Source organism: Crocuta crocuta, unplaced genomic scaffold, assembly GCF_008692635.1.
Source record: "Crocuta crocuta isolate KB4526 unplaced genomic scaffold, BGI_CrCroc_1.0 scaffold619, whole genome shotgun sequence".
Taxonomy (NCBI): Eukaryota; Metazoa; Chordata; class Mammalia; order Carnivora; family Hyaenidae; genus Crocuta; species Crocuta crocuta.
The window spans coordinates 185,854-202,803 of NW_027533395.1; the positions used below are offsets into that span (position 1 = coordinate 185,854).

The 16,950-nt window shown below is 44.8% G+C and overlaps 1 protein-coding gene across 2 annotated transcripts in view; it reads right to left on the reverse strand.

The window, feature by feature from the left end:
- SEC31B (SEC31 homolog B, COPII component) overlaps nucleotides 1-15,420 on the reverse strand; it is a 36,708-nt gene extending 21,288 nt beyond the window's left edge. For both annotated transcript variants that reach the window (XM_077748310.1, XM_077748309.1), the window contains exons 1-10: nucleotides 14,995-15,420; nucleotides 12,990-13,093; nucleotides 12,513-12,636; nucleotides 5,236-5,431; nucleotides 4,927-5,022; nucleotides 3,853-3,996; nucleotides 3,391-3,533; nucleotides 2,216-2,315; nucleotides 1,950-2,111; nucleotides 1,333-1,467 (exon numbers count right to left, since the gene is read on the reverse strand). In XM_077748310.1, the coding sequence (XP_077604436.1) occupies nucleotides 1,333-1,467; nucleotides 1,950-2,111; nucleotides 2,216-2,315; nucleotides 3,391-3,533; nucleotides 3,853-3,996; nucleotides 4,927-5,022; nucleotides 5,236-5,431; nucleotides 12,513-12,636; nucleotides 12,990-13,068 (1,179 nt within the window). In that variant the 5' untranslated portion in view covers nucleotides 13,069-13,093; nucleotides 14,995-15,420. The remainder of the gene's footprint in view (nucleotides 1-1,332; nucleotides 1,468-1,949; nucleotides 2,112-2,215; nucleotides 2,316-3,390; nucleotides 3,534-3,852; nucleotides 3,997-4,926; nucleotides 5,023-5,235; nucleotides 5,432-12,512; nucleotides 12,637-12,989; nucleotides 13,094-14,994) is intronic.
- Between the last annotated feature and the right edge of the window lie 1,530 nt (nucleotides 15,421-16,950).

Sequence of the window (16,950 nt, forward strand, 5' to 3'; positions counted from 1 at the left end):
ATACGTGCAAACATATGATATTTGTCCTTCTCTGCCTGACTTATTTCGCTCAGCATAACACCCTCAAGGTCCATCCATGTTGCTACACATGGCCAGATTTCATTGTTTCTCATTGCCATGTAGTATTCCATGGTATAGATAAACCACATCTTCTTGATCCATTCATCTGTTGATGGACACTTAGGCTCTTTCCATGTTTTAGCTATTGTGGAGAGTGCTGCTATGAACATTGGGGTACATTTCACCTCCTTGCCTCTTGAGTGTGGTGGCCTTGCCTCCACAATAAAAATGGTGGCTCTGCACAAAAGAACCACTTCTTTGCTACATCTGTTTTTAACTCAAACCTAATATTTAAAGCATTAGGTTAACCTAGTGCTTTAAGGTCCTGCCACTCCTCAGACCAGCAACAAGGGCATTACCTGGGAACTTGTTGGAAAATCAGAATCTTGGGTCCTATCCTATACCAAATGAACCAGAATCTGAATTTTAATAAGATCTCCAGGTGATCTGTATGTGTATTAAAGTTTGAGAGGCACTTGCTTTAGGGATAAAACTGAACAAAATGTGGTCACTATCCTCCAGGAGTCTGTTACTTAGTAGGGTCTCCACCAAGTATGTAAATAACCTTAGTACAAGTAGAACGTATCATTATAGGAGGATAAATCCTCAAAGCAAAGTCTAACAAGGGTTTAAAGACGGGCATCATGGGGTGGGGGGTGGTATGTAAGCAAAGGAATGCAAAAAGGCTACAGTAGGATTCAATGGCTCAGGAGAGAAGCTGAAGGCAGAGTACAGCCAGAAGCAGCAAAGCTGAGGAGTTAGTTGTGGAACAGAAAGGAGTCATACGTAACTGGAGCATAGAAACATATAATAAGGTGGGAATAAGAACTGGAAAGGTAAGTGCGGTCCTGTGTACATTTGGCCTTGAGACCATAAGGCAATGGGGCCAAAGGTTTTGAACAGGAGTGACAGGACAGAATATACATTTTTTCTTTCCTGCTTTGTATTCTAACCCTTACATGTCTGGACTCACTACCAGTCTCTTACATGTAAGAGTCAGAAAAAGATCAGGTGGAATCCCAAGCAGTTCTCCATAACCAAGCAGTCTAAAGCATTTAATTCCTTTTAGATAGGACCAGCACAGTAAGCAAGGTGAAGAGGTAGAAAGGAAAGCTACAGTAACTCTGCTTGGGCATAAAGGTGGGAGCTGATCTGAGACACAGGCAGTAGGAACAAATCTCCTACAGAACATAGCTCCAACTGGGCACACAATAGGCTTCACAAACATACACACACATGATCATGCACTACACCCCCCAACACTACACTTACAGCAAATGAAACACCTGCTGGCCTTCTCATCCACTTGGGAGGTTTTTTAAGAGGAGGTATCAATGAGGCTTGGGCCACTTGGTCTGGCACCTGCAATGGTGGGAGAGGCTGGCCTTTGCTGAAGGAAGAAGAGATCTGAGGGCAAAAGGACACCTGCATCACCGGCTTGAAGTGGTGCTGCATCTACAAATTTGGGGGGAAATCCTTGAGACATTCAATCTGGCCACAAAGCCTGGACTCCCATTTTCTAGAGAACTGGTAGAGAGAGTAGGACTCTCATGCAGTAGGCTATTGGAAAGCCCATTGTATCCAAGGTCTACAATAGAGTGTGGACACAGAATGGATCTATAGGAGAAAAGGAAATAAGACACTTCCAAAATAATGGTTTCATAATGTTGGTCCAGAGCCCCTGAAATACCACAGGGAACATCCAAGAGCAAGAGTCAAGGTGAAGGCCTCTTTTGTATTGTGGTAGGAACTGACATCCTCCTAGGAAAATGGGTAGTAGAGCAAAGGTGCAGCCCTTCTAACTCAGACTTCCCAGGCCATTTGTCCTTCTCTCTACCCCCACAGAAAGCAAGCATCCCCTTCAGCATTCTCCACCAAGCCCTTCAAACCTTGTCAGCCTGCCTCATCTGCTGGACTTCCCAGCTCCTACCCATCACGGAGTACAAACTGATCCAGCCATCGAAGGAGGCAGCAGAGAACACTGGAGGGTTCTGAGGGCACCACTGCACATCAAAGCACCAGCTGCTCTGTGTGGGTAGCTTATATACAACCTGTAAGGGAACCCAACCATTAGGGAAACCCTGACTTAGATAAGACAACCCAGAACACACAGCTTATCTCCCCTCCCAGCACACACACAGAAAGGCCGGCCTACCTCACCGCTCACCAGGTTCCAGCACAAGATCTGGTTGTCCTTGGCACTACTGAGCAGCAGCTCAGCATCTGCCTGGCTCCACGACACTGACAAGATCCCCCTAAAAAAGAAAGGAAAGAGGAACTAACATTTGTTGAATGCCCACTATGAGTAGGGTGACATACATATCTTGGATATATCTCATCCATATAAAATGAGTGGTCTGATTTCATTTTACAAATGAGAAAAATGAGGCTTTGAAAATTTAAGGAAACCCCAGCAGTCATACAGCCACAACAAGTCAAAGCCTGTGCACTGTGCACTGTATCATTCTGCCTCCCCCAGGTCCCTACTGGATCGCCTGCTTTTCTTCCCTAACTGTGGAGTAGGGTCTATGAATCAGCATGAATTACACAAGCACCCATCCCTATGCGTGCTTTTTAGCCCACAAGGGGAGTGAGGATTTAACTCTTAAAAGTCCCCAAGAAGGCATAAAAGCAACATAGCCCTTTAGTAAGAAAGAACAGTGTGGGGTTGTTTTCTCTGTCTGCCATGCGCCCAAGAGTACAGCTTCAGGGGCAGGCCTGTTTGGAGGATAAACAGGAGCCAAGGTTTTCTTATTGAGAAGTCTTGGGGGCACCTGGATGGCTCAGTCAGTTAAGCATCTGACTTTTGGTTTTGGCTCAGGTCATGATCTTGTGGTTTGTGAGATCAAGCCCCACATCAGGCTCTGTGCTGACAGCACAGAGCTTGCTTGGGATTCTCTGTCTCCCTCTCTCTCTACCCCTCCCATGTGTGTGCCCTCTCTCTCAAAATAAATAAACTAAAAAAAAAAGGGGGGGAGAAGTCTTGGAGGAGACAACCTCACCACTTAAAGAAATTAATATTATCCTTAGATCAGAGCCTAGGGACTCTCTCAGGAAGACTAAACATTGGCTCCAAATATTTGTCATGACCTCATCCACACTCCAATTTCTGGAAGTTAAATGGAATCTCAGGTTCTTCTCCATAAACTTATGCTCTCAAGAAACTCCTCTTTGTTGGGGCAAGAGCTAGGATTGTGAAACTGTGTTCAAGGGGAATGGCTTTGAAGACAGGGAGGATATCTGTTAACTAAAGTGAGGCATTCACTGCCTCCTACCCAGGTCAATGCCCCACCCATTTGCCAAGAATGTAGACAGAGTGTGAGATATTACCTGCTATGGCTCTCCAGCACCTTAAGGGGAGAAGAGGCAAAGCGCAAATCCCACAGCTGAATCACTGGAAGACGATCATCTTCTGAGCAGAGCACCAATTGGGTGGCTACCTCTGGGTGCCAGGCCAGGCCTGAGCTGTGCATCTGTGAACAAAGCAGACCCCAAAGGGTGATGTAACCTGACTCTTCTGATTATAAACCTTTTCTGCCCAGTTGGAATAGGACAGGTTTTGTGTCTCTTCTGTGTGATAAGTGATGAACGTGAGTAAGTAATGAATAGTAGAAGCTACCAGATGAGCTCTGTTTAGCTTCCCTAAGCATTCACTCTCAATAGGAAATCTGATTAAGAGGCTAAGTCTGCCAGTGTAGCAGCTGAAAGCAGAATCCTGGCCTGGGGAAGAGCAGCTCCAAAGCATGAGAAGGAAGCCAGAGCCCAAGCCTGTATTCTGCCTCCAGAACTCACCCTGTTGCTATGATCGCTGACTCTGATGATAGGTTCATTCTTCCTGAGATCCCACACAACTGCCTTGCCACTGGGGTGAGCAGAAGCCAGAATGTGTTGAACTTGCCGGTTCCAAGCAAGTGCCTTGATGTCTTCTGGAGGCAGCTGAGGCAGGACGGTGGGGAGAGGGTGGAGGACAACTTGTCATCCTTTGGGCCAAGGGATATTTGTTATTCCACTGCTCCCAACCACCCAGAGAAAGCCCAAGAGCAGACTTGGGCTTCCCAAACCCAGACAGTATCAGGGAGCTGGGGGTTAAATTTTCTAGAGAGCATCCTTTGGGGTACTGGTGTAGAAGCTGAGAGAATGGCAGGCACCCTTGGATTTTACTCCTATCCCAAGTTGCTCCTGAGAGAAGAGTCAAGATTTAAAACAGCCCTCTTATCTATGACAGAGAGAGAGGGAGAAGAGGAGGAAGGAAGGGAAACATAGACACATTAAGACATTCAGAGAAAATGAGGCAGAAAGAAAAGCCATTGCTATTTTTAGGACACAAGATGCTATCAAATTTATACTGAACTTACCTCACGATACTGTAAGCATAAGATAGAGAAGAGCCAGGAAGCAAAAAGATAGACCCAGTTATACACTGACAGGTAGGTACATAGAGACAGGCATACACAGAACCCCAACTGCAAAGGAGAACTAGATACAGAGGCAAAGCTGAGCCACCCCACAAAAAGGACAAGGGTATATATGGGTGTCCTGCTGTTAGCCCCACTCCCTGAGTGCAGGGTCCTACTCTACTCTGCCTGAGCTCTACTATGATAAATTGTACTCACACTTCTTTTCTCAATGCCTCCCACTGCCCTTCTTCATCTTTCTTCCAGAAACCCTGGGACAGTTAATAACCACAAACCACCCCACCACACACATACCCTCTCCTCTCTCCCTGCTAATGTTTGGCTGGTAATGTGTTAGTTTGTGGAACTTTATTGCCCTCCAGTGGTCAAGTCCAAAACCTCCTGTGTTCTGGCTTCCTCCAGGATTCAAGACGCTCCCTAGGAAAATCAGCTGCCCCAGGAACCTCCTTACCTGTGACTTGGATCCTGGGGTCATTGGCACATTTAGGTTATTCAAATCCCAAATGAAGATTTCAGAATCACTGGCCCCTGTGGCCAGGAGGTTGCCCTGTATGAAGAATAGGTCTTTGGAGACACACCATCCCAGGAAGAGGTAAGAGCAGGAAAGGGGGAAAGAGACCCACATTTGGGGTTTCCAAAGCCTCTCCCATAACAGCCTGGGAAGGGCACAGAGTTATAGATTGGAGGTCACAAGTGAATATTTCCACACAGATTTGTTACTCTATGGCTTGGCCATGTCTGACCAACTGAAATGCAGTACCTGGAAAGGATTAAAGTCAAGGGCTCTGACAGCCCCCGTGTGCTTCTGTCTCTGGGCAATCACAGGCTCCTTCCCCGAAGACAGGATGTGGGTCACATTATATAAAGTAAGCATGCCATTGTCCCCGCCGCCTGCAATAACCCCGGAGCCTTCCAGAAGCCCATTGCCAAAGCTCCCCCAGATCAGCTTGTAAAACCTACAAAGAGGAGAAACTGGCATCACCACCAACTCAGAACCATGTCCATAGGCAGAGAGCAGACATCTCTGTCAGCCTCTGCCACTATGCAGACATCCCCATCCCTAGATGGGGCCTGCCCTTCTCCCTCACTTACTAGAGACACAACAGAGATGTCCTCACTTTAGTCCTGCCCTTTCTCTGAAAAAATATTCCATCTTTGTCATACTAGAAGTGAGAAGACCAGGCTTTTTTTCCCCCTAAATTAACATTACTAGGGTTATAGAGGTCCAGTGATATATATTTCAAATAAATTACTTCACTTAATCCTCACAACTCAAATAACAGTAACAACTAACACTTATTAAATAGTTCTTACATGTCACGCATTGTTTTAAGTACTTTACACGTATCAGCTAATTTAATATTCAATAACTGTTAGGTATAATTATTAACTCCATTTTCAATTGAGGAATCTGAGACACAAAAAAATTATGAATTTCTGTATATACAGTCAGTAATTTTATCCCTATTTGACAGCTAGGAAGTGGTGGAATCAAGGTGTAAAGCCTGGCACATTTATTTTAAAGCCTAATCTCTTAACCACCATAAAACACCATATTCTGTTTAGAGGAAGATCCAAACTCTTCTGTACCTGACTAGAAGCAGGTTCCCTACACCAACAGTTGCTGTCTTCTCTTCCCTCTCAAGCTGGAAGTGAGAAAGGACCTAAGGATCACTCCACCCTGTCTCTCCCATGTAACTAGCCCACTGGATCTGCTATATGGCAGCAGTGGGCCAGCCCTAGAAACACAGAAGCAAAAAGAATAAACACACCTCTTGGGAAACACTTCTGGCTTTCTGGCCTGCATCTTACACAAAAGAAAAAGATGGACCTGGGTCCCTGCAGGCAAAAATAGGTCCTCTACAAAGCCCCTAGGGAAGGCATGTGAAATCCCCAAAACTTCAAAGGTAGTCTTTTTTTAAATTTTTTTTAATGTTTTATTTATTTCTAGGAGAGAGAGAGAGAGAGAGAGAGAGAGAGTGAGCAGGGGAGGGTCAGAGAGAGAGGGAGTCACAGACTCTGAAACAGGCTCCAGGCTCCGAGCTGGCAGTCAGCACAGAGCCCAACGCGGGGCTCGAACCCACGAACCACGAGATCATGTGTCAAGCGAAAGCCAGACACTTAACCGACTAAGCCACCCAGGTGCCCCAAGCTTCAAAGGTAGTCTTGTCCTCCATTTCACAGCTGCTAGCCAAGGCTATTTCCACAGCCCTTTGGAGAAGCCAGATTTCACACTGAATGATGTCATAAGATCCCTAACTGACATGAAATGCTCCCACACCCTGGGAAACTTCAGCCAAGAAACTGAGTGGGGTGACCAGGCAAGAACCTGCCTGACCAGTAATTAGAGCAGCACCAACCTGTTAGAAGTGAAGAGTTGAGCACTGTTTGAGACCAAGTCAGCAACTGAGGCAAAACAGCAGAGCTGACACAAACCATGGCTCTAAAGCTACCGTCCAAAAGGCCGTGTGTTCTAACATGGCACTGGTCTTAATAGGACAGAAGAATGCATGCCACACTGGCTCAGAAGGCTGCCATGTCTCCCTGGGGCTGGAGGTCAGCATGGGCAGAGGGCAGGCCAACAGAATAGCTAGAGAAGCCCATAATAGGTCTTACGGGCACCAGACCTATGAGTGCCTATGAGTCTGGCCAGTGAAAAACTCACATGGGGGATGGCAGAAGATGTCACAGGAACTTTAGTATAGTCACAGCACCTAGCATAGAGATGGGAGACAAAGACACCTGACACCTCAAGGGGGAGTCACCAAAGAGTTAGAGAACAAGCCTAGTTAGTTTAGAGTGACCAAAATGCAGAACACAGAGTGTGACAAAATGATTTTCCTTCTGTAAGCATGTAGAAAGTACAGTCCTATGGTTACCATTTCACCAGTGAAGGTGATGCTGGAGCTCAAATAGGACATGATAGAGAACACCCAGGAGAGTGAGAGCGGCTAGGACAAGTTACACAAGAACCAGGGTATGATCATTCAACGGACTCAAGGAATGTCAATCTTCTTTGCTCTTCAAATGGACAGGAAACTGTGTGTGTGTGTGTGTGTGTGTGTGTGTGTGCGCGAGCGCGCGCGCACAGAGAAAGAGCACACAGCATGTAGGCAAATGAAACGAAATATTAACCACTGATAAATCTAAGTATATAATTGTTCATGTACTATTCTGCAACTTTTCTATGTTTGAATAGTTTAAAAATAAAAAGTTAAAAAAGATGAATTTTAGCTTGAAAACAGGAATTTTAGAGATCAGAAGAGATTTAAGGAGAATGTATAGGAAGAGTTCGTATGGAAAGATGGGAACTTTCAGAACATGAGAATACAGTTGGAATTTTCTGCTGAAGAGGTTCCCATGGAAATGGCAATGATGGGCACCATACAGCATCAAAAAATACAGATTCTTGGGGTGCCTGGATGGCTCAGTGGATTGACTGTCCGACTCTTAATTCTGACTCAGGTCATGATCTGAGGGTCATGGGATCAAGCTCTGCATCAGGCTCTGCACTGAGCATGAAGTGTGCTTTAGGATTCATTCTCTCTCTCTCTCTCCCTCCCCCCCTTCCCCTGATTCCTCTCCCTCACTTGCATTTTCTCTCTCTCTAAAATAAAAAAGGAAAAAGAAAAAGAAGAAAATACAGATTCTTTACATTCCTACTTAGACCTTGCAAAGCAGAATTTCCAGAGACAGGCCCCCAGAATCTACGTTTTTAACAAGAGCCCCCAGGTAATTGTAACAAATAAACAGGGTTGAGAACCCTTGTGTTGGATAAATCAGACTGACACCAGCCTAGACCAGTAGGGGAAGACACTGAAATTCATAAAGACAGAACCAGCCCTATGACCAGCTCATGGCTATGCTCCTGGCAGAGAGAAAAAAAAAGAAGGCTAAAGAGCAAACATTGGGGCCTGAGAGATCAGAAGGTCAAACCAGCTAAGCTCAGCTGAGGCCAAGCTTTAGCTATTTTACAACTAGGAATATGCCCTGTGTAAATTTTTACTTCCATACTTTATGTACTTCTTTGTTTGGAATTTTGCTTTTATTTACTTAGTAAGGTTCCTTTTAAAACATAACCACCTCAAGGGCATCCGGGTGGCTCAATCTGTTAAGCATCTGACTCCTGATTTTGGCTCAGGTCATGATCTCACAATTTGTGAGTTTGAGCCCCACGTCAGGCCCTGCACTGACAGCGCAGAGCCTGCTTGGGATTCTCTCTCCCTCTCTCTCTGCCTTTCCTCTGATTGCTCGTTCTCTATTAAAATAAATAAAATAAATATTTAAGAAAACCCAACCTCATGTTAGTGAACTAAAGTGAAAACAAGCCAAACTCGCCGAGGGAATCCAAGTTTCCTTAAAAGGCAGCAGTGAAGGCAGTGCTCCAAGCTGGAGAATGAAGACAGTGAAGTGGAGCAGTGGCTGAGAGAACTCCTTTCCTGAGGCCTAATATGCACCAGCTACAACATGCCTACATATCCCAAATTTATGGCAGAGAAAAACAGGGCCAGAGAAGTTAAAGAATATGCCCAAGAGGATATTAGATGGCAGCGCTGGGATCTGAACCCAGGACTATCCAACAGCAAAGCCCACGTTCTCTCTACTCTGTGATCTTGATGTAATCTCTAAGGAAGGCAAACCTTGGAAATGGGAAAACTAAGAAAGTACACAAAGTGATCTTTCTCTCTTGGTATTGTTCCTTATACAGGCACCCAAAAAGAGGTCATGGTGCTCCCCAAGTAGCCAGAACTACTACAAAGGTACTGGAAGATAATCACCTACTTTCTTCATGTTACTAGAGGGTGGGTCACACAGAGGTTACAGAGACTACAAAAAGATCAAGGACCTCAGTGTAGACAGAGGGTGGAGTATTGCACATTATACACTGGCCTCTGACCCCATTCGGCCACAGCAGCAAAGTCCTCATTTCACAAGACAATACATAAATAATGTATTATTCTCCCCAAAACCTTTATTCTTGAGATTCATCTAACAAATCAAACCGCTTCCTTCCGTGCTTGTGCTAATCCATATTGATTCTGATGCATCCAGTGGCTTTTATCCATTCCCTTTCTTCAGTCTACTTATAGCTTAAGGCAGTCTCTTATCCACACCCACACCAGTATATCAGAACATTTCTCTTTCAGTCAGATATTTCTAAATACATAGTATTTTTCTGATGCACCATGGCTTGATATAAGGGGATCTTCAGGATTCAAACATGGTCTGGTGAAAAGGGCAGACAAAGAAGAGGGAAGATTTTTAAAAGTATGCATTAGGTAATAACGAAAAGACACAAGGAAGCTTTCTTTAAAAATACAAAAGGGAAAAAGAAAAGAGATTATGCTACAAAAAAGAAAGAGAAGGATGGGGCGCCTGGGTGGCTCAGTCAGTTAAGCATCCGACTTCAGCTCAGGTCATGATCTCACGGTTCATGGGTTCGAGCCCCGCACTGGGCTCTGTGCTGACAGCTAGCTCAGAGCCTGGAGCCTGTTTCTGATTCTGTGTCTCCCGCTCTCTCTCTGCCCCTCCCCTGCTCACACTGTNATAAAACATTAAAAAAAAAAAAAAGAAAAAAAGAGAAGGAAAGATTGGACATAAGACCTGAATTTAGAGCTCAGTAGGTTCTTAGTCGTCTTGTACAATCTCTTCTTTATATATAAGTGAGGAAACCTAAGACCTCCACTTGCACAAAGTCACATATCTCTAGCCAAGGATGCAACCCAAAATAACTGTGCTTTCTGCTAAATCATGCAAAAGATGCCACAGAAGGGGTGCCTGGGTGACTCAGCCAGTTAAGTGTCCGACTTCAGCTCAGGTCATGATCTCACATTTTGTGGGTTTGAGCCCCGCATCAGGCTCTTTGCTGACAGCTCGGGGCCTGGAGCCTGCTTTGGATTCTGTATCTCCCTCTCTCTCTCTCTGCCCCTCCCCAGCTAGTGCTCTATTATTATTTTTTTGCTCTCAAAAATAAATAAACATTTAAAAATTTTTTAAAAAAAGATGGCACAGAAAAGAAAGAGGAAAGCATAAAGCAAAGAACAGGCAGCACTCTCTCTACCTTGATCATCTTGATCAATAGTTTGAGATGTGGATTTCTGAGTAAGTGACTGAACCCGGGCTGTAGCAGAAAGAAGTGGGTGTCTCAGGCCCTGGGGTGTCTAAGATGATTTCTTCAATAACACCCTAATAGATCTATGTCAAAGGTAGTTCCTTAGGTCTTTGGAATTGCAACTCAATCTGTGGACACAATTATAGAGATAGAAAAGAAAGTAGAGATGAAATACTATCAATAGTGTTAACTGTACTATTTATTTTGGGTATAGCCCCCAACCCCTGAAGGATCGCACAGGATATAAAGTAAAGTTTACGATTCCTAATTTGAGTACCAACATTTCAAAAAGGGTCCCTTCAACCTAGTTGGCTGCAAAACAAACTGATCATCACCCTTGAAAAGCTCTCAGGGCACTCAGATTAACTGAAGAGTAACCGTAACTAACTGAAATGGTGGATATGAATGCCCAGTTTGGTAATCCAGACATTTCTAATGTCACTCATTAATTTAACAGATAATTCTTAAGCATCTAATGCTAGGTGATGTTTTAGGAGTTAGAGATATAGGAGTGAATAAAACAGACAAAAATCTTTGCCCACAAGGATCTTAGGATTCAATTTCAAGGTTTCTTAAACAATTATATTGCTTCTTTCTTAGAAACTATTAGCCCTAAGGAGCCACTACTGTGCTAAAGTTGTTGCTTGCTGGCTGAGGATAAGAGCTCTTGCCCATTGCCCCTCTTCTTAACTCCAGGAGCATAAAGGTTATTGAATCAGCTCACCCCTTTCAGAAGCCCTTTCTGAAATGCTTGCTTAGAGGCTAAGAATATCTCATCATTATTGGTAAACCTTCCAGTGGCTGCTCTTGAAAGGGAAAGAAATAAATAAAACATAAAAAGAGAAAGGGAAAGATACTAGAAATACAAAGAGATCTACAAAACTGTAAAATAAGGGACACTGTCAGAAAGTGACATAAGGGTTCAAGAAGAGGAGAACAATAACTAACCTTTCATTATTAGGTTAAACCATGAAAAGACAAAAGAGGGTACTTCTATCTAAATACCTTAATTTATCTCTCACATGGACCAAAACCTTCACAAGAGAATGCAGTTACATTTTGACCAATTATCTCTAAAGAGGGATGGACAAGATAAATTCTCTATAGGAAAAAGACTTATATTTTTAATCTATAAAGTTATAGAAATGGCACTTTTTAATAGTAGGGTAATGCACGTATATTATTTACATCGCCTATATAACTCGAGTATAGAGAATATTCACATTTTCTCCGGTGGTATGAAAATTTGGAGACCACTGCTTCACACTGTAAGACACATCTTTACAAAACCTATAAAAGAGAAGTTGAATAATCGAAAGAAGGTAGATTTTGGAGTCAGACCTATGTGTAAATCCTAGCCTCTATGCAAAATGGGAATAATGGTATTTATTGCTTAGGCTCATTCTGAGGAATGAATAAGAAACACAGAGCCCCTAGCATAGTGCCTGACCTGTATACATGTGCTCTGTGAATGGCTGTACTCAGCCCTGTAAGTCTGCCAGAGCCCTGAAATCCAGGAGTACCCAATCAGTGCCTAACCACAATGAGGAGATATTCACTCTCCTCCCACTGGCAGGAAAGGAGATATTGTGTAAGGTTATCTTCACAAGAGCCAAGGGAGGAGGAAGTCAACATCTCTGGGCTCAAAGAGAGATCAGGCATTCATGGGTCCAGGCTTGTGTGAGGCGTCTCTAACACATGATTCTGCCTGATGCTGCTGCTGACCAAAAAGGTGCAAGTCAGTGTTTTTAAAATTCTTTTGTAAAATAAACCCAGAGTTAACTTCTCCCCAATTTGGTGAAGGTCCTTTTCCCCTCACAGATATCCTCATGAGCCCTGAGAAGCACACTTTACTCCCAGGATTCCTCAGCAGGGTCTACCTCAGGAGCTGCCCTGCATACCTGTCAACGATTCTGACATAGTACCTGCTTGAGGCAGAAAGGACTCCCTTGCGTTTCAAGTCCAAGGAGGGGTCCCTGAAATCCACTTCAAAGATTTCCAAGGTGCCATTTGTACTAAAGGAGGCATCTAACTGCTGGGCAGACGTTCCTAGGCACAAAAAAAGTTAGGAAGAGGAAGCATATAAGCAAAAATACATGCATGGACTTGGGGTATAAATGGTTAGGGAGTGGGGAGGCAGCAGAACAGGAGGGGACTGGGTATACCTTTTTTCAAATGGCAGCTCCAAAGAAAGCAAGAAAAATAGGAGGTGCCCAGGCTTGAACCATAATTCAAGGCTGTCCCCAGGTACCCCAAACACCTAATGTCCCCTTGCTTATGCTGCGAGCAAACCCCACCTTTCCATGACTCTAAAGCTTTCGCTGAAGCTCAATATTCTGGATATTAAGTTTCCCCTTGACCTATGTACTTCTAGTGGATCCTAGTCCACAGTATCATCATACCTGTGGCCAGATACACAGGGCGCTGGCTGGCTGGGCTCCAGACTTGGACAGCTGGCCGTTCAAGCTCCTTTAGCTTCATGGTCCGTCCTGTAGGTAGCAGAAAACTGACAGAAAACCTTTCAGCCTACTAAAACTAGAAATCAGCAAGCTTAAGGGCCAGACCTAGGGAGCACCTGTGGACACAAGCTCTTGTGTCTCTCTCCCCACAAAGGAATGAGGCATTTCAGGGCAATACAGGGTGACACACACATGACCATCTGTAGATCTGCAAGGACAGCTCACTTACCCAATTACTAAAATCTACAGCTTTAACCCCAAAAAGATATTTAAACACACTGGTTGCCAAAGGCCCAATGGTGACGATAACCATTAAATCAGATAATCTCTCAGTGACCTTATCCATTCCCTTGGCTTTATATATCACCCATATGCGGATGACCCCCAAATTCATATCACCAACACTAATTTCTCCCCTGAGCTCCAGTTCTTGTATGTAACTGTTCATCAAACATTTTCATGTGGATATAGCAAAGATATCTAAGTTAGCCTGTCTAAAATGGAGTTTTCTATTCTACCACCTAATTCCCCCAAATCTGTTCTTTCTCCAGTTTTCTTTATCTCAGTAAATGATACCACTATCCACCCAATTGCTCAACCTGGGAAACTGAAGGTCACCCTCGATTCTTTCTTCTCCTTTATCGCCTTCTAATTCATCATTAAGTCTTCCTGATTTCACTTCCAAAATGTATCTTAATCTGTTTACTTTTCTCTATCTCCACCCCCACCCCTCTATTTGAAGACACCGTCATTTCTCACCTGCATTACCGCAATAAACTTCCAAATGGCTATCTTTATTCTACAATCACCCAATTAACTCTCTACCTAGCAGCAGAAGTGAACTTTTAAAATTTTTTAAAAAATAGAATTTTGGCATTCCATGCTTAAAATCTTCCAATGACTTCTACAGCACTCAAAACAAAACTGCACTCAAATCCCTTGTGACACTGCTTAAAGTCTCCAGCCTACCGCTTCAACCTTGTACCTGGCTACTTTCCCCCTTTCTTCATTGTGCTGCAGCCACATTAGCCCTTTTGTTTATTCATTTCCTGGCTTTTTACTACCTGACCTTTTGTAAATTCTGTTTCCTATACTTTGAATGTTCTTCCTTTCATTCTCTGCAGGACTGGCTCCTTATCACATTTTTCTGGGCTAAGCTTCTCACCCCTTCAGAGAGGTGAGCCACCCAACCAAAATCAGACCCAATTTTTTTTTCTCCTTGGCAACTTCTCATTATGTTTCTTAATATTTACATTGCTGATCTCAACCACCAATAAGTAAACTACAGGAGAGCTTGTACTGTGTTTTTGTTCACCATGTTATAACTAACTAGTGCCAGAACATCTAGGGTATATAATAAAGTGCTCAATAACATTTGTTTAATGAATGTAGACATCCATGTTAATTCTGTGGTTTCCAATACAATTCTAACACATGTTCAAGGTCCCATCCACCAGGCTAGCAAAGTGACAGAGAAGCGTTTTGTTTTGCTTTGTCTGTTTTTAATGTTACACTGAACTTGAGGGAGGAAACTTAGGACCCATTGTGAACTGCTTTAGGAAACCACCTCAGGTAAGTCTCAACCTACAAAAATAGTAGGTGAGTATTACTCAATCTCTAACACACTTTCCAGCCTGAAGAAAGTTTAAAGCTGCCAATTCAGCCAAGATTCTTGGGGCCTCTAAACACTTGAGGTAACACCAGGTAACTAACGAGACTCGCCGCACATCCTATTATACAATCACCACTGCCACCTGCTGGTCAAAGCCGTTTTCCCGTTTCTGGGGAGAGCCCTGGACAAAAGTAGGAGCCGCGTTCAGCACGGCGCGTTTGACGGGCAAATCTCAATTCTCACATTGGTTCTATGCGGCGAGTACTATTGTTACATACATTTCACGGGAAAGAAAACTGGCTGGGCTGAGATATGAACCCCAATCAGCCTCCATACCTGGGTGCTTTTAACCATTATATTAGTTCAAACTCAACTCCAGATGAGGTGTTAAATCCCCGACGGTCTAGAAACTGGGAAGGTGGGCTGTTCATCTCCACTCAACCGAGAGCCGAACAGACTCCCGCAGCGATGGAGGGCGCCAGCGACCCTCGGCACCCGGGGCCCTGCGGGGGCGGCGAGTACAGCTTCGCTGCAGGCCAGGCCGGGCCCGGGGTCCAGGGCGCACTGGGAGGCGCGAGGGCGGCACTGAAGGGTGACCCTCGTGGGGCCGCAGCACCCCGGCGGGGCCGGGAGAGCGGAGTCGGGTCCAATCCGAGGGCGGGAGCGGGCCGGGGTCTCCGCGGGGGACGAGGTTCCCCGGGCGCTCTCCCTAGAGCGGAGCGGCGCTCGGGGCCCCAGAGAGGCGGGGAACACCCACCTGCGCTGAGAGCCCGCGTCGAGGCAGCGCGGCGCAGCCAGGGCCGGTCTCCTCTGAGGGCCTTGGGGCTCGGCTGGGCGCCGCGGACGGCGGCTGCCGAAGGCCAAAAGTAGTCCTGGCGGCCGGGCCCTGCAGTCCGCACGCGCCGCGAAGCGCGGACTAGAGCGGCCGGCCTACCTGCGGAGAGGAAGACAGAGGATTCTGGCTCTTACTTCGGGCTCCCTCACTGGCCTGTGATGGCGCGGTTCTGCCGCAGAGGGTCAGAGCTTGCGACCACTAAGTTCTGGCCTATTCAGTTAGAGCCAGCCTCCGGGAACAGCTCCTCAAAAGGGAAAATACTAACTCAGTATTTGTTATATTGGTGAAGACCTGGTACTAACTAGTTCCAGAAGCTCTCAGTGGAATCCTAATTGAAAAAGCAAATACTAATCGAGCCCATGAACCGCGGTGACACACTACAAACCAGCAACAACTGATGCGCAAAAGCTTTTGTCTAAACGAATTAAGGGCTATAGGCATGCAGAAGCCTAGGTACTGTAGGCCAGGGGCTTCCTGGAGATTTCAGGGACGGAAGTCCGATGTCATACCTTGCAGGTGCAAGATAGGTGGTGTCTCAGAGAGGAGGAAGGGCCCGACTGGCTGGTAGGTGCCCTGGCATTTCCCATACCATGAATGAAAGAGGTGGGAAACAGATTAGGAATACCAATTCAACTCTGCAGGTAAATGGGAGTTAGTTAAAATTAAGGGTAGGGATGCAATAAGATGAAGATTGTATTTTGAGACAAACAATACGGATCCCCTTAGAGAGGGACCAGAGCTGAAGGCAGGGACTCAAATTAGAAGACTAATAGAACAGTCCAGGTACCAAGTGATGAAAGCCTGGATTAATATAGGAGCAATGATCGTAAAGGAAAACTCGACAGGATCTTGTGACTGATAAAGGTAAAGAGCTGAAGAGGGAGGTGAAAAAAATCAGATGGACTTTTTATGTTGACTGAGGGAATTATGGCATTTCCAAATAAAAAGGTTCTATCAGCAGCTGAAGATCTTCGACCTGTTATTTGATTCAAAACTTTAGTTTAATGCAGAAACTCCTGTATTTGCCTCCAAAGATGGTGAGACAGTTCCGTTATTTTACAATAGAGCCCCAAGTCACTGTGATACAAGCCTGGATTTCCTTTTTGTGGGGATTAGAGGGTTTGAAGTCCAGATGTTAGACAATTTAGGGCATTGTCTGTGCCTGCCCACTGTGTCTACTAAGTATTTCTTGAACATGTTAGTACCTCAACAGTGTATGAAACCTGAGGGCAAGTTTTCAGGGTGGAAAACTGAAGCTTAGACACCTTGAATTAGGGAATGAGACAAAAGCATCATTGATGGGGGTGCTCTGAAAAATTTGAACCAAAAGTAGATCACCGTTGCAAGCAGGACAGAATTTTAAAACATAAAGAGTGCACTAGCTCTCAACTTACTCAGCTCTTAATTCTATTCACTGTTTTCTAACTGCCAGTCTTAGCTTCTATACTTGAAGGCAA